The 26,610-nt window shown below is 35.5% G+C and overlaps 1 protein-coding gene across 9 annotated transcripts in view; it reads left to right on the top strand.

The window, feature by feature from the left end:
- ZRANB3 (zinc finger RANBP2-type containing 3) overlaps positions 1–26,610 on the top strand; it is a 53,578-nt gene that overhangs the window by 6,560 nt on the left and 20,408 nt on the right. For 7 of the 9 annotated variants that reach the window (XM_076343096.1, XM_076343095.1, XM_076343093.1 and 4 more), the window contains 5 exons: positions 852–1,010; positions 16,968–16,986; positions 19,751–19,929; positions 23,173–23,404; positions 25,556–25,641. In XM_076343096.1, the coding sequence (XP_076199211.1) occupies positions 859–1,010; positions 16,968–16,986; positions 19,751–19,929; positions 23,173–23,404; positions 25,556–25,641 (668 nt within the window). In that variant the 5' untranslated portion in view covers positions 852–858. Of the gene's footprint in view, positions 1–851; positions 1,011–5,761; positions 5,789–16,967; positions 16,987–19,750; positions 19,930–23,172; positions 23,405–25,555; positions 25,642–26,610 lie in introns of those variants that run through there. The other 2 variants (XM_076343099.1, XM_076343097.1) reach the window with 2 other exon arrangements.

Raw genomic sequence — 26,610 nt, 5'->3', positions numbered from 1 at the left:
TTTTGGCTGATATTCTTTGTTCCTATGATCGTTAAGGTAATCCTGCTCCTCACACAGGCCATGAATCCAAAATAATTAGGTAATGCTTTGATGTAACGATTTTTTGCTTTCCTCATGTTTAGTTAGCGCACTGCTACTGAACTTTTTAACCGTTTGTTTGTTTAAAGTCTATTGAAGTTATAAGAGAACAAAAGCTAGTATTTCTTCTCTGACTCTGTCCCCTTGGACAAAAATGAATGAAGAATCCACTTTTTCAGTCTGAAGCACAGTATGAGAATTTTCATTGATTAATTCTGTGGTTTAAGATTGTTTCCTTCTGAGGGGAGTAAAGTTCCTTGCTTCATCCCCCGCCCCCTTCCCCCAGACTGGGCATATTTTGCCCTTTTTTCCTGATTTGATTCTTAGGATTAAAAATTTTAGAGGACTGTTAGTTCCACCATCAGGAGGTTAAATAACCTTTTTTTCTGTAACTTTTCTGAAAAATGTATACTAAAAGAGTTATATTTCAATGTCTACAAGTTAGGTCTGTTTGAGTGGCCAATAACTGTCATCTATGAATAGGGAACTTTCTTAAATAACCATTTCATAGCATTGAGGAAGTGATACATGTTGACCTCTTCAAACTGGAATAGTTAGAATATTCTGTTGATACTGAGGTGGTAGGCTCTTCCTCCATCATCTGCATTATTTTATGCTTTCTAAGGAGAATTCTCAAGACTTGAGAAGAGTTGTGTAGATATTGAATATTTGAAGATGGAGTGAATATTATTGTTGCATGAAGCTTTATTCTGTAATGTATTGCAGACCTGCCTTTTAAGTAAGACATCTTTTTTTGGTTTTATTTCCCTTAGGTTCAACATGGCTAGTACATTCCAGGAAACACCTACATTTGAAGCTTCTTACTCAGAAAATGTTGATGCTAAGCTGTCCTTTCTACCTGAAAGACTGAGAAAGAAACTGCTTCCTTTTCAGGAGAAAGGCATCATATTTGCACTTCAGAGAAGCGGCAGGTAAAATCCTTATTGTATCATATGCTAAAAATAATTATTTTAGGTAAGTGTAAATTAATTTTTACAAAGACTATGCAATACCAGCAACTCTTAGGTGAGTTAGTTTACAGAAATTTTTCGTAAACAAGATAACGTAGTTTAAAAGGAGGGGTTGTTTTGTTTTTTTCCCCAGAGGATGAAGAAATGTTTAATAATGCATTATGCGAAAGAGGATTGTAGTATCAAAGATCTCCTCATGTAAAAGGAAGTTGATTTCAGTAGGGCCTTTTTGTCATGTTAATAGAGAATTCTTAAAATAAGTTAATTCACATTTGTTTCTTTAGTTCTTAATGGTGTGGTAGAGCTGTTAAGAGAATGACTAACAGATCTTGATGCATCTGTGTGGTATTCTATTTTAAACTTGGTACAATTCTGGCATGTAATCAGGGTGTTCTGGAACGCACTGAGCTGCCACAGCAGAGCAGAAGAAGCCTTGCAGAGTGCTCAGTTAGCAAGTGCAGCAACTGATAGAGCAGGCATTCAACAATTAAGTACCTGATAAATCAGAAAAATAGTTTATGCAACAGAGGCTGGAAATATTTTGCTGAGTAAGAGCCTGTTACTGAGTTACAGGGGCAAAGAAGAGGGAAGGGAAATGCTATTTCCACGTTTATAAATTTTAGAAAATTTAGGCAATTGCAACCTAAAGCCGTGAAACTACTGTATGTTGTTCTTTTGGAAAGTAATGACATTTTAGAGGTCTGGCAAAAATGAAATTATTAGTTTAGGTTTTAAAGAAGGGTGAAGTTAGTTTCTGATCACTTCATCATCTTGCTCAGAACAAGAGGCTTAGGGACTGAGGGGGTTGCTTGCTAACATTTGTGATTTTTTGCAGGAGAAAAGAAATGTTTGCAGGAAGAAGGAAATGTTTATCATCAGTTCTTGCAATTATATGAAACTTTCGAACAATTAAAATTTCCTCTGAAGATTTTCACTTTAATTCTACTCATTTGGCCAAAAACCTTCGGCAATTATAACATTGCTGTCTTCAGGGAATGAAGCAAGCCATCTATTTTACGCTGTGAGACTAGGTAGCAGAGTAGAAAGATGAGCCCAGCCATTAACGTGCAAGCCTGAGATTTAAAAAGCTTTATGCTGTATTGGCATTAACTTCTCTGTGACCACTGGTCATATTAGGCACTTTCCTGCTGCACAGTGTGACTGTGAGAATGAATGTATACAGTTTTAATGGATCGCTAAGACTTTGATAGAATAGACAGCAAAGTCTACATTAGAGTTGAATTTAATAAATCCAAAGCCCTTGGCTGCCGTATCTCAGTTGATCTGATTCTAATAAGGGGAAGTGAGGTTTATATAGTATGCAATTGAGGTGCATTTGTATATACAAATAATGAAATAACAGAAGACATTAAATGTGTATAGTTTCTTTAAAGTTAATTAGTGTAGGCTAGTGGATGTATTTGAAAGTAGCATAATCTTTTGCAGCCTATTATATAATATAGAGGTTCCTCAGGAAGCAGCTTAACTGTAGGACTAGATAAATTTTAATCAGATGTTTCTGTCTTTGAGAAGTAACAATTGCCCGCAAGAAGTATCTAAAAAGGTTTGGAATACCTAGGCTAATGATTCTGTCAAGGAGGGAATGATACTATTTTCATTAGGATTATGGGATTTATGTTGTTTTCTTTTCTTGAAACCCTTCATTAACAAGAGACTGTTGGTCTGGTTTGTTAAACCACTGATGGTTTTACTGTGGCATGCTTATGAAAGTATTTTCATCATGATTGCAAGAAATCTCATTCCTTGGCATAGCAAATTCTATATGTTAGGTGGGTCAAATTGAGGAATTGTGTGCATGCTCTCAGCCAGCCTCTATATAAAGTAAAATTTATTGTCAGACTTTCCTGAGGGGTATTTTTTTAAATCTGTCTCTTGCTCAGGCAGATCTAATTTTCTTTCTGTCCCAAAACAGAGAACGAGAGCCTCTGCTGCTTGTAGCTGAATTTTCTTATTAGTTTGTCAGCCCTTGGCTCACCCAAGTCTTTCCCTTTTGTGTACTCTGTAATGATTGAAGCCTTCTTTCAGTATTCCCAGTAGTATATTTTAGCAGGGTCTGGTACTTTTCCATAGAAGTGTCTTTTCTAGTTTTAAAAATATATAAACATAGGACTTGGAGTAAGCAGTATGTGCATCTCAGCTCTTCTTTCTTCTCTCCCTCAGGCTATGCACTCCCATTGCAGTCATCACTTAATCTGTGCTTTGCTGTAGTGGCAGGAAACTGGTGTAGAGAAAGTGCTTTATTATTGGCCGAAGAGATTCAATTAATATTATCTTAGGTTAGACAAGCACCCAGTGTGAAAAGGGACTTATTATTAGAACAAACTTTTATTTCCTGCATGGAAGGGGCTGGGATTAAGCTATTAATTCCCTTGTCTTTTCCCAGAGCATAAAATAAATATGCGGTTGTGATTTGTGCTTTTGATTCATTAGTAAATGAATCAAAGGCTTTTTCAGTAGATGCTCTAAAGGCATCGTCTAGACTAACAGAGACTGCCTAACACTCTTCCAGGAAATAATAATTCTAGAGTCAACAAGACAGTGTATATAGTTCAATATATGCTAAGATACTTTTTAGCTCACAGACATGCCTTAAAGGTAAATAACTGCATGGCTGCTTATTCCTTACTAGAGATTATTCTACAGAAGTGCACTTGGGAATAGATACCTAGGGATGGAAACAATGTTTGGTCTTTATTTATAACCTCAAACATTAATGTGCAGAAAAGATGGGTGCACACAAATTCTGTCCTTAAACTATTTTATTGTTATGCTTTTCTTTCAGGAAAAGTGTAAGTTACTTTTAAAAACAGCATTAATATGTATTTATTTATATGTGCTTTAAACTCTCTTAAATAGAAAGCAACAAACTTGTCCCTTCCAGGAACACAAACTCTTAGCAATGGGCTTAGGAAAAATTTAGGGTTGTTAGGGTCAGTTGTATGTACGCTGTTGGGAGGTGGAGGTGAGCAATTCTCTCTGCTCTTTGCTGGTTATTAGTCATAGTGTGGGCAGATGTGGACAAATCCCCGTTTCCTAAGAGCTCAGGGTAACCTAATCGTAAGTGAAGGGACATAAACTGGAAACCTTAAAGTAAAGATGTCATCTTGCTTATTTGGTTTAGTTGTTCTGAGCAACAGAGTGTAATTTTCAGGCCTATTTTATTTTTCCATGTAAAATCTATGAAGTATGCAGGAGGAGGCAGAGTTGAGAATGAAGGCCTAAAGAATACTGAGAAGTCACCAGCCAATGGTCAGGTGTTAGTGAAGATGAGGTGGCAATGTTGAAGCACAATACTCTGGAAAAAGTGGTAGAAGTTTGGGGAAAATATCCAAGATGCAGAGATATATGGGCAAATGGCTTGATTGTATGATAAGGATTGTATTCAGTTTCTTTTGAGCCCCCATCTCTCTTAGGATATTAATTATTTTTACTGTTACTGTTCGCTAACGTAGTACTTGAAAACTCACAATCTCTTTCTACCATGTATTCTTGTTTTATATCCTCTCTTTATAGAAGTGTGCGACATCTGTCTTGTATTACAATTTGCTCACCTGAATATACTGTAAAAGTCAGAGGCATGCTATTGTTTGAAAGTTAGCTCTCTTGCTACTGGGTAACGTACAAACCATATCACTAAATGTTTTATTAAGTTTTATGATAAAAACTGTCAGCGTGTGATTTGCAAACATCATTATTTAGCATTGCTTGCCTTGTTGACGGTATCTGAAAAAGATGCCTTCAGACACACAGGTATCTTTTTTTCTAGAAATGTTGGCAGAACAATTTGTTTAAGCTGTCTTGCTTATGGATGTGAAAGAAGACTTGGAGATATTTACCACTCATGAAATAAGCTTTTCCATTATAATTGTATGCTTAAACTGTTTTACTGGGGTAATCTAGTTTCCTGCTGTGTTTTCTTCTCACTTTCTTATGTAAGGTTCAAGTGCATTAACTCTGTAACTTCTACTTTCTGGCAAAAAAAAAAAAAAAAAAAGATTTTTTGATATCAATTTATCTAAATATTGAAATGCTTATTGATGCATTTACCAGGATCTGTATTTTACTCCAGTGTTGATTTATAGATATTTTTTGCTTTTTAATGGCACCTTTATAAGTTTTAGGGGGAATACATTAACTTATACTTACATGTTCTGGAGCATGTGATTTTTAGTTTCCCATACATGCTGGCTTAATGTTGTTTCTTGAGTTTAGATACAGTAAAAAAAAAAAAAGCGGTAAATGACAATGGATGGCAGTAACATGATGTGCAGAGTTCATATCTGGCATTAAGAGCTATCAGTTTTAATGAAAGAGTATTTGTTTTGTTAGGCAGTCATTTTCTAGAGTAAGAAAAAGTTGTATAGCATTTAATGTTGTTTTGGATAGTAGGCTACAGAGAATCATTATGATAGTGCGCTCATTAGAGAATGGAGTGCAAGTGTCCCCTATTATGATGAAGCAGTTGGCTGCACTTCAAAGTAGTACATTTTTTTCCACTGACTGCGTCTCTGATCTCTAGCAAGCTACACAGGAGAAATGCATAGTTAATTCTTTGTTAATTAAAACAGATTTTTAGTTCAAAGACTTTATCAGTCCTCACAGAAATTAATTCCGCCCCCTCCTCAAAGTAGACCAGAAAAACAGAGGCTCAGATCAAAATTTCCTCAAAGCTTATGAACACAGCTAAAAGATTCTAGCTCCATTTCCTCACTGGAAAGGTAGAGTATATACAGTCTGCTGAGGTTTTAGTAGTTGAATCATAGAAATGATAGCTCTTGGGCAGGAAGCAAATAGAAATGTTTAGAATGCCCGGGCACGGTATAGTCCTTTGTGGGGCCAGGAATTTCTGATATAAGTTTTATTTAAATTCTTGGGCAAATTTCTACACAAATTTCTTTAACCTTCTAGGATGGTAGTAGGAAGGAGTGATGAGAATGCACAGAAATTGAGTCTAGATATCTGTGCATCACAGTAGACAACATTTTTTCCCCTTGAAATTCAAAATTCTCAAGTTCTCAGAAATCCTTATTCTGAATCTGCTTTTTTGTATCCCATTCAGCCTTCCTGAACATAAAAAAACCACCCTATAGCCTGCAGGTTCAGTGTGTTGGGCAGGGGTGGGGGGGTGGAAATGTGTCTTTTAATAGAATTTTTTAGACCTTGAGGAAGAGGTTAAGCTTTCTTTGTCTAGACTCTGAACTAGATAGCCTGAATCAGGTGAATTCTTCTGTATTAACCATTGGATAGTATGAAAGGTATCATTTCCATTTGAGTTGAGTGTCTGAGGGAGTTATGTTTCTAGCTTTTGGAAGCTGATATAATAAGAGAAAATATGTTCAGTCTACGTTTGCTTCCATGCACATTTTAGTTTGCGCTAGAACAGTAGGTCCTTTTGTCTTACGCTTTTGTTTAACTATTTTTCCCTTTCACTCTTATTTTTGTCATTTTTACTGAGTTTGGTTCTGGTTTTTATATTGTCTATTATTCTTTCTTTCTCCTTCTAGATAATGCCACTGTTGCTTTCTGTCTTGTGTTCCTTTTCAAGTTACCAGAGCTTTTGTTTTACTTTGCTTTTGTCTTTACTATTTTTTGATCCATGATTACTGATTGATTTGCTTTTTCAGTGTATTTCTTTAGTTTCTTATCTTTGATAGTAGCTATGAATGAGAAAATTTCAGAGAAGAAAATACATTTTTCTTCCATTTCCATTTTGAAGCACTAAGCCTAGATGCATGTTTACATATCTGTAACTGTCTATGTCTAATTTTTCTGTCCTTTGTTTGAAAGGTCATAGGTTGCTACAAGTCTATGTTGTGATTAAATACAAGACCAACTGCTTTTTACGATTGTCTAAAATAATCTGTTTTTTTCAGAGTCAGCTACATGGTTTAAAGGAACACTTAACAAAAATATTTTACAGGCTACTGTTGGATTGTCCCCCAGTATTATTTCTCAGTATTTCTCTTCTGGGAGATGTGGCATCATTATTTTCAGTTCAATTTTGCTTTACTGTTTTCATCTCTGTTATAAGTCCTCACAACACTGCAGTCTATTAGTTTACTTAACATCTTAGTTTAACTTAAGCAAGTAGCATACAACTTCATTTATGCAGTGAAAACATTAACCATTAATTTCCAAAGGAAGAGAAATGTAACAGAAATGGTTGACGTGGAGAGTTCATGTTTTGTGGAGCTATAGCTATTTGATAATTATCAGTATCTTGTTTTTGACAGTATTTATGAAGGACATTTATAAGAACAATTTTTCTTCAAGTTTTATTCATATCGGGCCATTTTGTTTTGAATAAGTCGCTGAAAATCTTAGTGAGCGTTCTGACTATTTCCTTGTAAGCATATAACAAGGACTGTCTATTGTTCTTATATGCTGCGGATAAGGATGTAGAACTGGTATAAGTACCAAACAGAATATCCTTTAATGACTTCAGATGTTGTAGTATCACTGTTGTTGTGAGACTGGAGTTAATCTGAATTCTTGTTATTAAAGTTGTGACCAATTTGATCTTAAGATGGACTGTTCAGAATTAAACATGAAGATAAATTCAAAAACAGACAAGATGAAGTTAATCATAGTCTCTTTTGGGAGATCTACTTATTCTCTGTTTTTGTCATGCTGACTTTGATAGATGCTAAATTAGTTAAATTTGCATGTTAGAAAATGAAATTCCATTCACATTTGGTTTTCTGTGGGTTTTTCTGGTTTTTTAGTCATGTTTAGGAAAATTTCTATGAATGTTTCATTTTTATTTTAATTTGTACTTGGTGACTTGAAGCATCAAATGCCATCAACAAGTGTCTCCATTATTTGTAGATCTTCAGATCAGAGAGAACTGGGAATAAAAATAATTGTAACTTTTTAACGTGATGTCTGTCTCCAGTCTCAGTAGATTGTGGTTAGATAGTCTGAAAGAGTTGTTTGAAACAAGGCATAAGTCTCTTGCTAGAGCATGAAAGAAATGTTCTTTTATTCCAACATATCCAGCAACTCATTTTAGATATATGAAATTGTTATAATTTTGTGATAAATCTGAGTCCTTAAACCCTGCATCATAATAGATGAGCAATTGTTTCCAGTCTTAGAAAACAAAGCTGAAAAGTAATCCTTGGGGAAAAAGAATGGAATGGCTATTTAATGAATATGTAGAGGATCAAACAGTTAATTTAATACATTTCAGCAATTAAATATGGAGTAGCTCTGCGAGTACTGTGTTTTTAAAGAAAGGTTTCTTTTTTAAAGTTGTTGGTTTGTAACATTTCAGAATACATTTCACATCTGGGGCAGGGGGGAGAGAGAGAGAGAGACGATTAAATGAAGATGCTAGCTCACAGAATGAGGTTCAGATGCAGGAAGTATGAATGAGAGACTGAGCCAAATTCTGCAGAGCTTTCATGGCCAGGGAGACTTGTTTGGAAGTGATGCTGGAGGAACTGGGATGCAATTCAAATAGAACAAAAAATTCATTGTCAGTAAGTGGATGTAGGATGTAATTCAGGAGAGGAACTGTGTGGGGTTAAAAAAAAAAAAGACTTAAGAACAGAAAAAAAGCAATGGTAGTAATCTGAGAAATTACCTGGGCTTAAATGTGGACTTTTAGCAGCAGGAATAGAGAAGAAAATACCGATTTTCAGAAATGCAGGGCACAATTTGTTAGAATGGAAGAGAAGAACCAAGTGAGATAAAGACTACAAGTGTAGGTAATAGGTTGTCTACAGTGATGGAGAGAGGGGAAATGAGTTTAGTGTTAGCTATGTGCAATGAAAGTTTGCAGTGGGAGAATCCACAAAGGAAAATCAGTGTGTTTAACTGTAAGCAGGGAGAGGGCAGAATGAAAGAGATCAGTTTTGAGTATGTGAGACAAGCCACTGTAATGCGAGTGAGAAAAAGTAAGATCTTAAACAAGTACGAGTCAAATTCTGACTGACTTAATGGAAGTTGGAAGGAGAGGAAGAACATGGGCAGAAGATAAAACTACCCCAAAGGTAGCTGGGTAAACAATTTAAATCCACATGCTTTATGATGTCTTTGTACGGTGTTGAAGGGGGAACAAGTTAGAGTAGAGGAGATAAAGCAATGTAGAAAAGATCAGCAGAATTGCTTAGTTCAGAGATACACATCAGAAAAGATGTGGGATATTCTGTCAAAAGTTGAATGGATGGTTGTTTTTGAAGTATTTGGAAGATACAAAAGTATTTTGAAGTATTGGTATGGAGAAGGAACCAAGTGTAGGAGAAAACTAAACACTGGTTTTGAGAGCTTGGGCTACTGGAGGGAAAAGACATTGAATCTGGGAACTATTGAAAATTAAGAGACTAGTGGTGAGACACTTCTAGGTAATTCTTTTCTCTGTTGCCTGATTCAACTACCTTTTAAAGGAGGAAGACATGAAGAGAGTAGTTCTTCTGCAGCTCTTGCAGTGCAGATCACTGCAGGGGGAGGGTCATTTGGGAAAGCAGAGTTTATTGGAAAAGTAATGAGAAGTACCTAAATTTCATTGAAAGTCATTAGACTACATGCTAAGGAAGAGCTACTGTTGATCACAGGTATTTCCGTCATGCCAATTAATACAGAGATTAAGGTTTGTAGCCTAGATTGTCAGTAGTTGAAATTAGTTGGTGGTGTTCCAACTGTTTCAATTAATCGAAGTCAATTTTTCTTGCATTGAGTCAGCTGGTGAACCAGTTTGTCTCTGAAGCCAGTGACTGAACGGGTAAAGGGTTTTCACTATCATGTGTCATCTTGACTAGAATTTTTATCAGTTAACAGTTCAATTAATACATTCTAAAAACCTCTTGAAGTGTCTGAGCTTAACCTTCAACTTGACCACTTTGATATGTGTTATTCCACACATCTTTGTCAAAGCTAAAATGCTAGAATACGTTGACAAATGTGCTCTCATAGCTTTTAAATCTTAATAAAGCATTAGATGTTTTTTTCAGTTACATGTTGAGGAGTGTTGGAGAAAAGCTTAAGACAGCACAACCATTCTTCCTCTACACTCCTTTAGAGAATCATTAACACTGCAGATGTGGCAATTTAGTGCATCTTACATTAGATTGAGGGTTGGGGTTTTATTACTTAAGGTTTTTTTTTTAAAATGCCTACTGTAGTTCAAGAGCAAGGGTATCATCTAGCTTAAATCTTTTGGGGCTTTATTTTTGGTGAAACAACCTTGATTATTTTTGCAAGGAAGTCAGCTCTCTTTGTTCTAGTTTTAGGACTGCGTGCTGTGATTACTGACACACAAATGTAATGGTTGCTTGCGCAGTTTTATATAAAAATGTACTAAGTTCAGATTCCTTAAATAACCCTTGGTTAAGATGTTAGTGCTAAAGTGTTGGCTTGTGAGTAGGAGGTAAATTATATGTTGTAGCGTTATATAAAACTGACTCACATGAGTAGGTGAGAATCCCAAGAATATCAGGACACCCACACTAGTGAAAGAAAGATGTGAGCTTCCTCTGTACAACATGTTCCAAAGACTGCATTAACAAAAACAGCTTTAATTTGTTTGAGTAGTAACAAAATTTTTCAGTGTTTTAAGAAATGAAGTGCTACTGCTTTGACTGTTTGTCTTGGAAAATGGATTTAAAAGTGAAGGAGTTTGTTCTAAAAAAGTTACCTGTGGTTCTAACTGTTATTTTCTGGATAAATAGCTGTTGAAAATTAATAGAAAAGTTAAATTATCCCCACAAGCAAGCAATAATTATATTGGATTGCTATACCCCTTTAGCTTTTAATCCTCCACGTAAGGAAGCAGAACTGTCTAGTTTAGAGAGGGTATTATTGCAAAATATTTCTGTAGTTACAAGAAACCTTTAGCACGGACTGTATTACTTAGTAGGATTCTCGGTTATATAGACCTTAGATATATGCCAGTGTGTTGTTAATCGGTATTCTTACAAGAGCAAAGTTCAAAATTAGATTCTTTGTCTTTGTAAAGATACCTTGCTGAAGTAGCATAATTAATATAAGAAACTTAAACTGTATTGTTTGCTTGGTTAATATTGCTAACACTTCAAAAAGGGTGACCTGAATGTAACCCAGACACAGAAATAGAAATTATTTTCATTTAAACATTTTTTCCTTTCCTGAAACTCATTTTATGAAACTCTTTTAGTATTAACTTCTTTCTGATGTAGACTATTTTCGTGTGGCTATATGACATATGCCGCATGAGCTTAGCCTCAGTTTCCTTCTGCTTCTCCAATCAACTCATCTGCATAAAATTTTGAAAATCTGCTTCTCCTCCTGCTTTGCAAAGTTGGTTCCAATCTTCTTGACATCAACATAACCAGGAGCTATTTCTGTGCTCTTTGACGTTTGAAAAATTGTGCTTTCTGACCTTCCAGAGGCAGAACTTTCCTGACCAGAGCTTTCACAGGGCTAGGTTTTGGCTTTCTTCCTTAGTTCCTTAACCTGTTTTTGCTAACTTCTGGTTTTTCTCCAAGGTTTGCTGTAGTAAGAATCTGTAAGTGCACCTTTGCTTGGTGCTTGATAACTTTACAAGACTATTCTGATAGTGCGTGCTAACTTGTGAATATCTGGTTCTGGTCCCTTAAATTATGTGATTCTTTATATTTAGAAGAAAGCTTCAAACATGGTGATGGGTTTTGTGTATAACCTCAGATGCTTGCATTTGTTCTCTTTTGTGTGGGGATCAACAATAAGATTTTGGACCTATGTGCACCTGAGGTGAACCAAGACAGTAGACTTCTTGCTCTCTTCTCTGCATGCATATTCACTTACCAGGATACGTTCTCACACAAAGCTTCCTGTTTTGCTCTTTGTGTTTGCATTTTAATGGAAAATGTAGTTTTATTTTAAAGCTAATACATATCGAAATGAAAGGGTTGTTAAATCCTAGTGGAGACCAGACTATGTGGCTCCCTTCTATTTACGAAGGATACTACTGTGTCCAAAGCCCATTGCTAAGCCTACAACTGCAAAAGGTTTATGCATAGTAGGAAGATTGTAGCAGCATGTGCAATGCATCCCAATGAGATTCTGATGCTTTCTGCTAGGAAAAAATAGCAGATTTCCTTGATAAATGGACAGAGATTCAAATGCTAGCCACAGGATTCACTATGAAGAAGGGAAACATTTAAAAATGAAATGGGAAAGAATCTGAAAGAATTTGCCTTTGACTGTGGTGCTTTTTGCACGGTTGGACTTTGCTGCTGAGAGTAAATGTAACTGAGACGTCTAAAATGATTTTTTTTTTTCCCTGCTTTTCTGAAACTTTTGACCATGTGGGCTGAGCTTATAACAGGATATGAAACTGCGTATCATAGCTCTGATTTATATTCTTGGATAGAGCTATTATTAAGGTGTCATATGAACAGATGGGGTATGAATGATGAAGCTCAGATTCGGTAACTACCAGTTGAGAGGAAATGACTAATTGAACTTCAGAGAACAAGAAGTCTGTCTTCTTGCAGTCAAAATACATGAAACAAAAATACATATTTGTCCCTTCAATGTAGCTGAAGATCTGTTTCTTCTGCTTTGACAGCATGGAACCTTTATGTTCATGTTGGCAGCTGGTCTGACTGCAATAGTATAGAACATACTGAAGTTTGTTTTAAATAGAGGCTGCATATTTTTAAGATTATGTAAAGCAAAATGTAAAGTATTGCTTTTTAACAGCTTAATGCAACTATTAGGTATCTTACAAGTTCTGTGTGATCTGGGCTATAATGATGGGGAAGTTCTTTACATTTCAAATCTAATTGTTGTGGTTATAAACTGGAAACATTTGATTTCCCTCTCAGTAATCTAAGCTATTTTTCATTGCCCTAGAGTCTAATGAAAAAATTTTGGACTTCTCATATTTTGTAACTACATTAAGCAGGCATCTTTAAGGTTCTTATTCTAAAACTGTGAAAGCTACAGAGGATGAATGCTCTAAAATGCATTAAGTCATAAAATAATTTGGATATCCTCAATTTCCACTTACATTAATTTTATTAACTTCTACCTGTATCATAAACTCATCTTGTGTGTCACGTCAAAACTTTTATCAAGTGTAAGTGTCAATAATGTTAATTAACTGGCATAAATCAGCAATTTTAAAACAGTAGCACTGCAGGAATTTGTGTATGAACAGTGTGGCTCAAAGCAGTGATTCACGTTGCTAACTGTATCATAACAGAGGACTTAACACATTCAGATACTCTAACTGGAGCTTTACAAATGATTTTGTGCACCTGATTCATATCAATCTGTGATGAGTCTAGTTGAATGTTTAAATGACTAAAAAAATGTATGGGTTGCAAGTATGGGAAGAAAATTCAAACTACTTATGACAAAGCTATTTCATCATTGGGTCAGAGAAGAGAATGAATACTTTACTAAATAGCAAAATATCACTATAGATACATAACTTTTAAGCATATGGGTGTTTCTGTGGAATGTCTATTTGTATTGGTACTGCAGAAACAAGGAAGATAAAACTGTGTTGATCACTTTACCATGATTATCTTTTAAGAGTGGTTATGTTATGGATAAAATGATGGCAGTTACTTTGTACTTCCATTCATTTACCAGCAACAAAATGATGAGTTTCTATAAATATTTAAAAGCCAGAAACTGTCACTGCTACATAAGAAGTTTCACTTCAGACATATTAAGTGGAAGTTAATAAAGGTGAAAACAGAAGATACTCTGTAGCAGCAAAGGTTCTATGAGCACAGTCTGAAAATGAGTGCAAAAAGAAAAACAGAACAACTTCTTATTCTTCGGCAGATACTCAAGTCATCAGCGTTTAAGTGGCTACAGTTCACTCTAATGAAAAAAATCTTGTTTTATGGAAAAAAATCTGTTCCTGTGGTTGACATATTTTTAAGGCTTTTTATTTTAATTGCTATTCAGCTTCTAATTGTCAGAGCAATTTGTAAATTACTCTGAATTTCTTCATTTTAGCTTGTTATGCTGAAAAAAAGAATGAGGGTTCAAATAGTTAGTTCACATATGCCAAAGAACAGTGCAATATAATCTTACGTATTCTCATTTTGATTTCTGTATGTCTGAACTGGTATAATTAACATTTCATTATTTATGCAATTCTACTAAAATGTAAGTGATATGCTGAGAAATACTGTATTTGTCAGCACAAGTTGGCAAGGAACATTTGTATTCCTGTCTTCTTTACCACATTTCCTTACTACCAGATGCTACGTGGATGCAATATACTCTTGGTTATTGCTATATTTGTACATTTGCTCTGATATCCTTATATTAAATATATTGTATTGTTGAAGAAGGTCTTTGTTTTATTCTTGAGATGCCTCTGCTCTGCAGCTAATTGCTATAGTCTTACTGACTTTCTGCATTTGTGGCAGGAGTTTAAAAAACCCTGCAACACTAGGTTGTTGTGCATTCCAATTGATTTCAGGCTTCAAACTGTTTTTTAAAAAACATGATTAATGTACTGAAAGCAGTTAGCCTCTGAAAGAATCTGCAAAAAGAAAGACTTGTTTTGTAAACTTCAGTTCAAGCAATTAACAATGAGTATTAAATGAAAAAAAAAAAAAAATCAGTCTTTGAAGTGAGTAAAAACTGACATTATTTTAAAATTAGGATTGTGTATTAGTTGTCCGCAAATAAGTATCTTTGCCCAGCTGCAAATCACAGGCATTAAGGCCTCACAATCATGAGTCGCTACTGAAAATAATTCTCTTCCTGCCTTTTTTCCTCTGTAAATCTGTGCAGACTTGGGGGGGGTTTGTTTTGTTATGTTCTCTTCCTTTGTTTTCATTCCTCCATCCCTAACAACTTGGGGGGGAGTGTGGTTACAAAGCTATTGCAAGTAGATAGTTTGTTACTTATAAAAAATTATTTAAGATATATTTTGAATTCTTATTATTGTGATGACATACCTGAAAGATTTTCCATTTTTTTCATGGAAGGATCATTGCATTTGAGTTACGTGGTGCAGTGGGTGCACATCTAGGTATGTGGCATAGGAGTAGGATAAGTTTCAGTTTCCTTAGAAGATGCAGTGGCTGGGAACAGACTATGAAGAAGAATTCATCCAGAGCAATTCATCAAGACTAGTTTGTGTCCATGACTGAAAGCTACTGGGGATAATAAGTGAAAAGCACAAGGCAGAAGGATACTTGAGTCAGGGGAAAACAAGCAGAGTGGCCTGTGAAGTTTATTCCCTTCCAGAGCTTGAAATATTTCATCATTTCTGAGACTTGACACTTTTTTCTGTCAGTAAACATTTATAAATCCTCAAGCAAAGTGATGGACTGCATAGAGCTGTCAGTCTATTCCTGTCACTTAGTTCAACCAACAGCGCTCACCGCTGTATTTCTCAATCAATGGTTTGACTAAGCCCATGCCCTTTGTGTGGCACTATGATACTGACTGGTGGGAGTTATTCTTCCAGTTTGCTTTTTGTGACAATTCAGAAAATCATACAATGCTTGAAAAACTTCCCAGATTACTTAGTAGCTGGAGAATTCTTCTAATTACCAGTTATTTAACTGCAGCCTAAGCAGGTATTGCTATTGAACTCTGACAATTCTTACGAAGTTGCAGAAATTCACACTTTGTGCCTGTTTCAGATCTTGCCTTGGGATTCCCAGCATTGATTCTGGTCAGGAGATACATAGTAAATCTGTATCTTCATGCAGTCCAGGGTTGCTATAGAAGAAAAGGGCACTTTAAGTCATCACCTTGCTGTAAGACTTAAAGGGAGTAGATTGTCTCCTCACCTCTTTCTTTTATCTTCACAGTTTTTGCTTAGACTCATGCCTTCCTCTGAATTTGTTAGTGTGTATGAATTTAATATATGTATTTTATCTACTAATTACTAGAGGTAGAGCAAGCTCTTGTAATTCTTTAGATAATGCTTTTGAATTGGATAGGCTTGTTGGTTAGGTTTTGGGGGGTTTTTGTTTTGTGGTTTGGTTTTGTTTTTTTTTTTCCAGCTTGGAAAAGTTTGTAAAGTAGTGGAGGTAAAAGTTTGTGAAATAGCTGAGAGCTGAGTTTGAAAAATAGCTGAGGGTACACATTCGGAAAGATGCAGCAGCATCCATTTAATGGCTTAATTAAACATCCATCAAATAATTTCCTTTGTCCTTCATTCAGTCTCAAAGATTTGATGGAGAAGTTTTCATGGGCTAGAAATATTTTAGGTTCCCTAGACCCTACTTGAGTTAAGAATGTATGTACTAAAAAACTGAAATAAACTAAACTTAAAATACTTATAAGAAATTCATATCAAAGATGGCATTTAATGTTTAGAAAATGTAAATATGCTGAACAGAATTTACTAGTTTTGACTGGGGACTTGGAGTTGTCATTGTCTTTACATGAAGTAGCATTAACGAAATGACTCCAAAATGGGAAAAAAAATCAAGTTCATTTTCTAATACTTTAGCTAGTACAATTGGTGGGGGAGAGGGAGTGTCTGTTTCTATTTCAAAACAAATGTGACAGCTCTGGAAAGCAGCTTTTTAAAATCAGTCTGACATATAAATAATCCTTAATCATGAAGCAGCAAAAACATTGCTGTTTCTGAAAGACAAAAAAACTTGAAGATGCACTTCTTGCCTTGAAAATGTCTCTTAAGATCACAATTCATATAGCACTAGACCAAAGCAGCAATTCAATTTTACGATGCAAATTCTTCAGTAATGCTAACAAATTCAATGTGTTTTTAGAATAATTGGCATACTTACTTTCAAATTCATACCAAATTTACTTTTTGTACTTGATACCTGTAGGAATGAAGTCTACCTTTTTTTCCTTTCATTGATTCCAAATCCATAACTTTAAATTTATAGTAAACAATTTGTAAGTATTGGTTTATCTGTTCTATTTACTATTAATTTCTGCTTTTTTCTCCCTCTCTTCTTGTTTCTTATTTAGGTGTATGATAGCTGATGAGGTAAGTGTTCCTGTTCCTCTAACACCATTTTTCTTGTTTTAATGTATTTCATGTGGATGTGACTTTTTTTGTTTGAGAGATGTGGGCAGAAAGGTTGGTAATGAAAGAAGCCTAATTCCTGTGATATTCAGCAGATATTCTGAAAATATCTAAGCGGGGAAAAAAATGAAACCTGACATAAGCTTAAAAGAATCTTTGAGAAAACTTAGAAGGTACTTTTAATTGTATTTAGGTAGGTTAAATCTCCTGCATTGTTAAATCTTAAATATTAACTCGGTTGATTTTTTTTTTTAGCACTTTATAATTGCATAGCTAGCTATTTTTAATGGATTAGGAGACATTCCTGGCCCAAAGAGGTGGACTTTGAACAGATATGCCTTCTAAAGATGAATTTTCTTAAATGCACTGATCAAGTAGTAATAGTGAAATTCATTACTTCCATACATTTGAAAATTTATATTTTATTCCATATTAGGGAAATTTGAGTCCAGCATTTCTTCCTACAGATAAAACATTTTTGTAATAGAGTGTAATGTTCTTGATGTGTTGTCAGTATAAAACCTTAGTGAAAAAGAGGTAATGTTTGGGGATTGATATAGTCTCCCAATTTTAACTTGAATTTTCTTGAAACACTGGAGGGGAGAGGGAGAGAAGGAGAGAGAGAGAGAGATGGATTATTGGGATTAAAGCATCTCCTCATACTATAAAAATCACATTACAGCTGGAGATAAACTATCCTGGCATAGAATGTGAAATTTCTGGAAACTGTGGAGAATACAAAAGCATTCAGGGAGGAGAAAAGGGCAGCTTGGGAAAAATCGAAATATCAGCAGTAGCTATTTGTTTATTAAAACAAAGTTTATTTCCTTCCTTGAATGAGAAAATAAACTGTGTATAATTATGTTAGCAATAAAAAGTACTGCAAGATATATTTATTCTGAAGTAAATAATGTATATTTCATAATGACAGTAGGTCTGGCACTGGAGAAAGTATTGTGCAGTGGTGTGTATCTTGCGCTTGTTGACATATCTCTAAAATAATAAGAAAATGTTGGTAAAAGAAAACATCGGTATTGTGAACTTGTATACAAAAAAGTTATGTATGAAAACTAGAGATCGTATAATTACTGTATGTATACCAGGATTATGTAATTATGTAAGGATTAAGGTACAATAATAATAGTATCTTTTTGAAAGGTATTCTAAAAATATGTTGCCATTCTTTCTTGGAGTGGGGACTGACAACATTTTTCCCAAAAAAATTTCAGGTTTTCCATGTCATCCATTTCCATGACCAAGAAAGATGTGTTTAAATCAAAAACCAAGACTATAATATTTTCTATGGCTTTTCTTGTCTCTCACCTTCTTATGATCCAGACTGGTCATCAGCTAAATGGGATCTAGATTCAGTTATGGGTGTGGTACTGCCAAGAGACCTGCCTTTTATTCCCTGCTCATTTCAACTCAGTTGCCTGGATCATCACCAGTGCACCAGTGGCTGGGCAGTCTGAGTTAGGGAGACAACTGTGGCAACAAACTAAAAATTAATGTGGTTTTGGTTTGGGTTTGTTTTTTTTTTTCATTTGGATTTGTTTTCAGCTGGCTCAAGCACTACTGGTGACACCACGGGGGCTTGCAGGAAAACTTTAATGAAAACTTGGCAGTTTTTAATGAAAACTTAGTATCACAGTAGTTCTCTGATTATTTTTCTTTCTAGTAATAGTAGACATATTCATTATGTTTTCTTCTATGCCTGGGAAATCTCCTTGTGATATTATTACATCAGTCCATTTAAACTCAATACTGAGGATATAAGTAAGCTGTTCCTTTATGTCTGTACCATGAGTACTTAGATAGCAGCAAATCAACTCAAATATCCATTGGTCTCTGTGGAAAACCTGAACAGAATATTTTAAGGCCGGTCTCTGCTTTAGTGCTTAACAGGACTCTGGAACTATCTGTTGCCATGTGAACAAGTAGAGAAAATAGCTGCGTTCTTTGATAAGATCTTGGGGTTTTTATTTTTTAAACAAAACCCTGAATTCTGGACCTCATATTCATTTGTTGCTATCTATATTCGTAAGTCATTGGATGGGAGCACTCCTACCTCAACAATATGAAGCAAGTACTTTCTTGTTAAATATATATCTATGTATTGTATCTTTACCCTTCACCTTGTCTGTAAATCTGAATTCTCCACTAGGTGGACTTCCTCTTCTGTGTCACAGAATAAAGAGAAACTATTAGCTATGGTGAATGACATCAGTAGTTTCTTTTTGTTGACCTACTGGGTCAAAAGCAGAGTTCTTCATACAAATCTTCCTTTGTTCTTCAGTTGCCTATGCAACTTAGGACAAAGTTGTTATTTTTATGTTACGAAGACATCCCATATTTTTCTTTCCTTTGAATAGTCTTTTTAAAATGTTTTTGGTAACTTAAGAAGTTAGAGTTTGATCTTTATAGTCTACGCTACTAAGGCTCTGAGCAGAAAAATCTTCTGAAATGAATGGAAATGCTTCTTTTAGCTTTAATGAGCTAACTACATATAACATATGTATTAATCCATTTAAAGATAAGCATCTTCTTTCATAAAAGGTGATCTGTGGTAACAAATTGACAATGAAATAGATACTATGTAACTAGTGCTCTGGCTTTGTTTCCTTTATCTGGTTCTGTCTTTGCAAAATATTTTTGGCTTTTCTGAATGGAATATGCTCTCTGAGCAGAGACTTCTGTTTTTAATTTTTTTCTTTTCTTTTCCCAGATGGGGCTAGGTAAAACAATTCAAGCAATCGCCATTTCATATTACTATAAAAATGAATGGCCTCTCTTAATTGTAGTGCCTTCATCTCTGAGATACCCTTGGGTTGATGAGATGGAGAAGTGGATTCCAGAACTCTCTCCAGATGATATTAGCATCATTCAGAACAAAACTGATACTGGGTGAGTAAAGTTTGTTATTCTTCTATAGAAAGTCTTGTTCAACCCCCGTCTGCTCAAGCAGGGCCACCTAGAGCCAGTTGCCCAAGACTGTGTCCAGGTGGTTTTTTAATATCTCCAAGGAGGGAGACCCCACAACCTCTCCGGACAACCCGTTCCAGTGCTTAGTCACCCCTGCAGTAAAAAAAAAAAAGTGTTTTCTGATGTTCAGAGGGAACTTCCTGTGTTTCTGTTTGTGTCCATTGCCTCTGGTCCTGTCACTGGGCATGACAAAGGAGCCTGGCTCCGCCTTCTTTGCACCCTCCCTTCAGGTATTTATATACATTAATAAGATCCCCCCTGAGCCTTCTCATCGCTAGGTTAAACAGTCCCAGTCAGCCTTTCCTCACAGGAGAGGTGCTCCAGTCCCTTACTCATCTTCATGGCCCTTCATTGTACTCTTTCTAGTACATCCATATGTCTCTTGTACTGAGGAGCCCAGAACTGGACACAGGACTCTAGGTGTGGCCTCACCAGTGCTGAGTACAGGGGAAGGATCACCTCCCTCAACCTGCTGGCAATACTTTGTCTAATGCAGCTGAGGATACCATTCACTTTCTTTGTTGCAAAGGCACAGTGCTGGCTCATGTTCAACTTGGTGTCCACCAGGGTCCCCAGGTCCTTTTCTGCTAAGCTGCTTTCCAGCTGGGTGGCCCCCAGCTTATATTGGTACACGGGGTTGTTCCTCCCCAGGTGCAGGACTGTGCACGTCTCCTTGCTGACTTCATGTCAGCCCATTTCTCCAGCCTGTCGAGGTCCCTCTGGATGGCAGCATGATCCTCTGGTGTATCAGGCACTCCTCCCAGTTTTGTATTATTATATTATGGTAGTTACTCATCTCCTTTGAAATTGAGAGGTCTGGTTTTTGCAAAGTAGCAAGTGCTTGTCTGCTGAAAATTAGATTACTTCAGTGTGTCTCAAATTGAACTTATACAGTTATTTCTCAACTCTGATGAATTAGCTTGTATTCATTAGCTTCTGTAAAACATTTTGAACACAATTTTGGAAAACTTCTGGTATGCATTATAAAATAAGGAAGTAATTACTGTTAAAATTCTATTTAGTGCACTGAGAAAATTTATAAGTTAGAGTAAGTACTCTCTAAATAACTGAAAAGGTCATCATGACCTAGGCTTTCTATCTTTAGACTTAATAGCATGAATTCATCAAAGAGAGACTACAAGTCTTGTGTGTTATTAGAATAACTCTCCTATTACACTGAATTACAAGGGTATTTTTTAGTCTGCTTTACTGTAAATGGTTGATTTCATGGTAATGTCTAGATGTTATTTTAAAACTTCTGGATAAGGGAGACTGATCTTCCTGTTGTCTGGGGAGTATCAGAAAGTGACTTGACCGCCAGGATGTGCAGATGAGACAATAGCTTGGAACCTTCCTTATGGTAACCAGAGAAATCCAACTGAAAATGCATTTTAAAAGCTTAATCAAGGGGTAGTTGCTACTGATAGTTAAAATTTAAGTTTATCATAGGAATTTGGGAATTAAAATAAGGATCCAATGAGCCTTTTTTTAAGCTATTTAGCTAAAATGCACACAAACTTAATGCTTATAGTGCTGAATGCAGAAAGGAGAAATAAGGGAAAATTATAGCAAAAGTAAATGGCAAACAGAATTCTGTTAATTGTATCTTAAAAGATTTTTAAAAGGAGTAGACCTTAACTGTTATCACTCACTTTTATTCGACAGCAAGAGGAAAACTTGGGTTTCTGCTTGTTTAACTCCCAGGAGGCTTCCTAGCTATAAGTGAGGTAGCTGTTGAACTAATTAATATTTTAACATTAAAAAGTGTTTTATGCATTTGCAAGCAAATGCAAATGCAAAAATACAGCTGCCAAACTTGGTTTAGCATTTTGTTAAATTCTGCTTCCATATGTTCAGCTTTGATTTCTCTCAGTTCAATACTTTGCTTTTCTTCAAAACTTCAGCAATGAAATTTACTGCTTGAATGTTGTTTAACTTCTTAATTTAAACAGGTTAAAATATACTTAGGCATCAATTTACGTTCTTATGATTTCTAACTAAATTTGAAATTGGATGTTTCTTGGATTAATTGGTTCCACTAAGAATAAATAATTTTATTTGTAATTTTTTTTCCACCCTTCGCAAAGGGGCAGGGGAAATTCTTGTTTTCCTGGTTGCTACATTTATCTATACAGTAACAGCCAGAGTCTGTAGTGCATTGACCACAGTGCCAGTACTCTAACCATTGCCTCTTCTTTCACATCCAGAAGCATGAATGTGCACATGCTCATACTTTCTTCCTCTTAAATACTCAAGGAAACTTCAACTTAGTTGTTTTTTTTTAATCTGTTGCTACTGGAGAACAAATAAAAATCATGCCAGCAGAGCGGTAGTGTCTGACAGATGGGTAGACCAACTATGACTCTCATTCTGGTTACTTGTTTGGCTAACAACTATAAGAGTTCCTGTGCTGCTCAAAAGCTCCTGAAGGGCCACAGTGCTCTCTAGTGATTTGAAAATCAGTTCGTGCCTTGGGCCCATATATGTCTTTAATTTTATTGTAAGAAGTTCCTTTCCAACTAAGTAGTAATTTTTTCATCTTGTGCCTTGTTGATTCCCTGCTTCCAGTTTTTTGTTTTCTTCATATTCTGTCCGAGCAAAAAAGCTGGATAGACAGCTCTGATACGAACATTTTTTTCAGGTGGTGAGGTTGAGCCCAGACTGTACTTTTACAGTACCTAAATACTCAACGACAGTCTAGTTAGTCATCTTAGGCTGCTGGTAAGGTGACTGTACACAGAGCAGTAGATAGCTTGCATAGAGACATTATTACTTCCAGTGTTTGGGTGCTGTTTATGTAGTGTGCTCATAATGATCTGATTTGTGTGTGTAACTCTTTATCCAGAAAGTGGATTTGTCCCATGCGATACTCCTGGAAAGGAGCATAAGTTGAAGCAATGCAACCAGATAAATGAACCTCCTTTTAAATGCAATGTGTGTCTTATGAAAATGGTTATGAAATGTGTGTGATTTATAAGTGTGAGATGCTAAAATGTTTTAAACGCCAAAAGCTGTTGTTATTAGCCTGACAGCCCACTAATTAATCAATCCAAAAGGTGTCATAGACACCTTCTTAAAAAAAATTATTTTGGTATAATTCCTTTGCTGTATTAATTTTCCTACAATGAAAATTTACTAAGAAAACTTTTGGATTTTCTCTTTTAGGAGAATATCAACCAGCAAAGTAACGATTCTGGGGTATGGCCTGTTAACTTCTGATGCACAGACTTTAGTAGACACTTTGTACAGGCAGAACTTTAAGGTAGTTGTGATTGATGAATCACACTATATGAAATCCAGAAATGCCACCCGCAGCAAGATTTTGTTGCCAATTGTGCAGAAAGCTGTTAGAGCTATTCTTCTTACTGGAACTCCTGCTCTAGGAAGACCTGAAGAGGTATTTGGCATATTGTGTTTTGTATATTTTTTTTTTTTTAAGGACAGTATCAGTAATAAATGAACAATTTTGTAGTTTTCTTGAATATATACAATTACATGCATTATGACATCAAACAGTGCACTAGCTGCATTAGGAAGCACAAGTATAAGAAACTAAAACAATGTCTTTTAGTTTGAGTTGACTATATTGATGATTTACAGACTTGTTTCAAGCTCATGCACAGGTGACTTGAGACAGTGTTTCTTATAAGAAATTAATCCCGCATGTTACAGACTGACTGTTGGGTGAAATAGAAAATAAAGAGCGTGAGTAGAGAACTACTTGTTTCTACTGGGTAGGAGAGTCTCTGGTAGACAAGAACTTGTATTAAATCTTTTACTTTATCATCTGATACAGGAAGTCCTTTGTTTATCACTGGTCTTTTGAATATTCCTAATGTTCACTTGTATTGCGTAAGTGGAAAAAATATATCCTGTGCTTGTTCCGGTTCAGAAAGACAAATTTTCCTTTGAAGGAAGTTCAACTTACGGAATTGGGTAGGAGCAGAGAGGAAACCAAAAATCACTTGTGTTTTATACTGAACCCAAGAAAACTACCTTTATTTATCAAATGTAGAAATAAATAGAATATAAGAGCTGATTTGTATCCAGGGAACTTACAAGGGTTATATAAATAATACTTTACACTTTAGAGTTTCTTGCTGTGTAAACAGAACTTATGCCAGGACCCTTTAATAATTTAATTTGTTCAGAGTCGTTGTAACTTGAGAAGGATATCCACTATATGAAAAAGGGCTTGGTGTATTATGAGTGTTTGCTTAAAACTTTAAAACAAATAATTATATCTATGGGTGTGGATAATTATGAAGCTTCCTGCACATGTACCAAAGACATTGCAACCAACCCTGGAAGAAGTGAAGTTAGAAAGTGTTATACTTTTACACAGTGCATTGATACCAAAACCAGTAAGCAACATTGCTAAAGGTCTTCAGAGGAAATTCCATACAAGCTGTCCTTGATCACAGTAATGGGGTCAAAATTCATGGAAATTCAAATGGAAAACAATTTGAGATATTTTTATAGTGATACCAAAGTTCTGCCATGGCTTATAAGGCAGAGTGTAAAAAGCATTACGTCTCTTTAATCAGTTCTGTGTCATAAGCAGAATCTTTCTATGAAGTCTTTAAATGGAATATGTATAGAAAATGAAAAGCATTGTTCATTTATATTTATGTACATTTATAGCAAATAATTACAGTTTCTTGTTTGGCCTAGATCTATGTCAAAATAGCAGCATTTCACTTGGGCGAATAAATTGGGTTTGGTTGGTTGGTTTGGTTTTTTTCTTAATATTTCTTTTCAGTTCTCTAACTTCTGTCTTGAAAGAAGCCTGTGAAGAACAAAATTAGGCTGTAATAATTTTCTTTTTGGGAGAGGTCACTAGCATGTGATTAGGTAATATGAAAGCTTAAATGGCAGAAATGATGTACAGTAGACTTAAGAGGATAGCAGGGAAATGCATTTAGGAGAGAGCCTTCCATATTACTGTTGTCTCTATGCTACCACTGTTACCCCTCAACAGTGTGTCTTGGATCTAGTAGTGATCGTTGAATCCAGAAAGTAAAACAGCTTGTAAAGTAGGATTCTTTCTGGCTAAGGTTGCCTAAACTGATATTTACCTGCTGTTACTCAACCAGGAAGAAAGGTGTGAAATTTCTGGTCTGTATTGACATTGTCTATTTTTTGAAGTAAAACTTAAGAGTGAGTAGGTTTTTCAAGTATTTTAAGAAGCAGACTATTCATGGAATACCTGCACTGGAGCTTTGCAGAAGCCTGGCAAATGACAAAAATTGTATTTTTAGGAATAACATCTTCTCATCCGTGTTTTCACGTTCAGTATAAATCTTTTCCAAGTCGTCAGCACTGTGTTACGGTGTTCAGGGTGCTCTGTTCTTTGAGGGCTTCCCACAGCTGTCCTGTCTCAAGACACATGCCTATTCCTATGGAATGTCTTTTGCATGTGTGCCAAGCTGTGTATTTTTTGTGCAACTGTTGAATGTAAACTTAACACAATAATCATGTAATAATTATTATTTCTGAATAGTCTTACATTTGCAGGGAATTTTTCATTATCACTTTTTTTATACAGCTTTTCATGCAGATTGAGGCACTGTTTCCAAGAAGATTTGGAACTTGGAGTGAATATGCCAAAAAATACTGCAATGCTCGTGTCAGGTATTAATGTACTTGCTCATTTATTTTCCTATGAGTGTCTTTGATTTTCTTCTCACATAAAATGAGAGAATCAGTAAGTAGTACGTCTACTGCTGTATCATACCATCTTGCTTGGAAACCCAGGGTCAGATACAATCTCCTCCGTCAAAGAGGATTGGGAGAAGGATTAAATTGACAGGAGACTTTATTTGAGGACAAAACCGGAAGCTATTAAAGTTTGAAATAAAGTTTAAGTGCCAGCATTCTGTTAAGTAAAATGATTTACAAATTTACTGTCACTAGTATAAAGTGTATAGGTTTTACCTTTAGAGCTGGAGTTTCAGCAACAGCTGAAATTTAAGAGTTTCTGATTCTCAGTCTTATGCTCATATCATGTAATAATTTACATCTCTCTCTCTTATGGGATCTAGTCTTTTTGCTATCCCACCATACTTGGGTGGAAAAAAAGTCCAGTACTTGTCTCTGTATTTTACAGACTGACTGAGTAAAAGTAAAGGTAAAACTCCCCAAAGCACACTAGTGTTTGTAATTCTGTTTGAGGGATCAAATATAGGCATTGTAAGTTCTTGTCCAACACCTTGCCTCCAATTTGCTAGGTAACATTGCTCATTGCACGTGTGCCTAATGAATTTTAACCCATTTGTATCCCTTGCATCTTTCATGAATTTTCATGTGCTTTAAGTTATTAACTTAAGGAGGACTCATTTCTCTGACTCGCTTCCCTCAGCCCTAGTTTAATGATTGGTTTCTCTAGATATATTCTAAAATAGATGGGATAGGAGAAGCTCTGATTTAAAATGCTTTTTACCTGTCTGAATCTATGTTACAATCTGGAATGAAAGAAATTATGAGAAGGGAAGAAGCTTTGAAAAATTTCTTAGCTAAAAAATGTCTTATCTACAACTTTACATATATTCAAAACAATAGATTTTGTCAGCTAAATTGGCTAGCATTTAGATTTAATTTTTA

This window comes from Aptenodytes patagonicus, chromosome 6, assembly GCF_965638725.1.
Source record: "Aptenodytes patagonicus chromosome 6, bAptPat1.pri.cur, whole genome shotgun sequence".
Lineage (NCBI taxonomy): Eukaryota > Metazoa > Chordata > Aves > Sphenisciformes > Spheniscidae > Aptenodytes > Aptenodytes patagonicus.
Note: the sequence above shows the minus strand (reverse complement) of the source record. Positions and strands in the feature narration are given on the sequence as shown.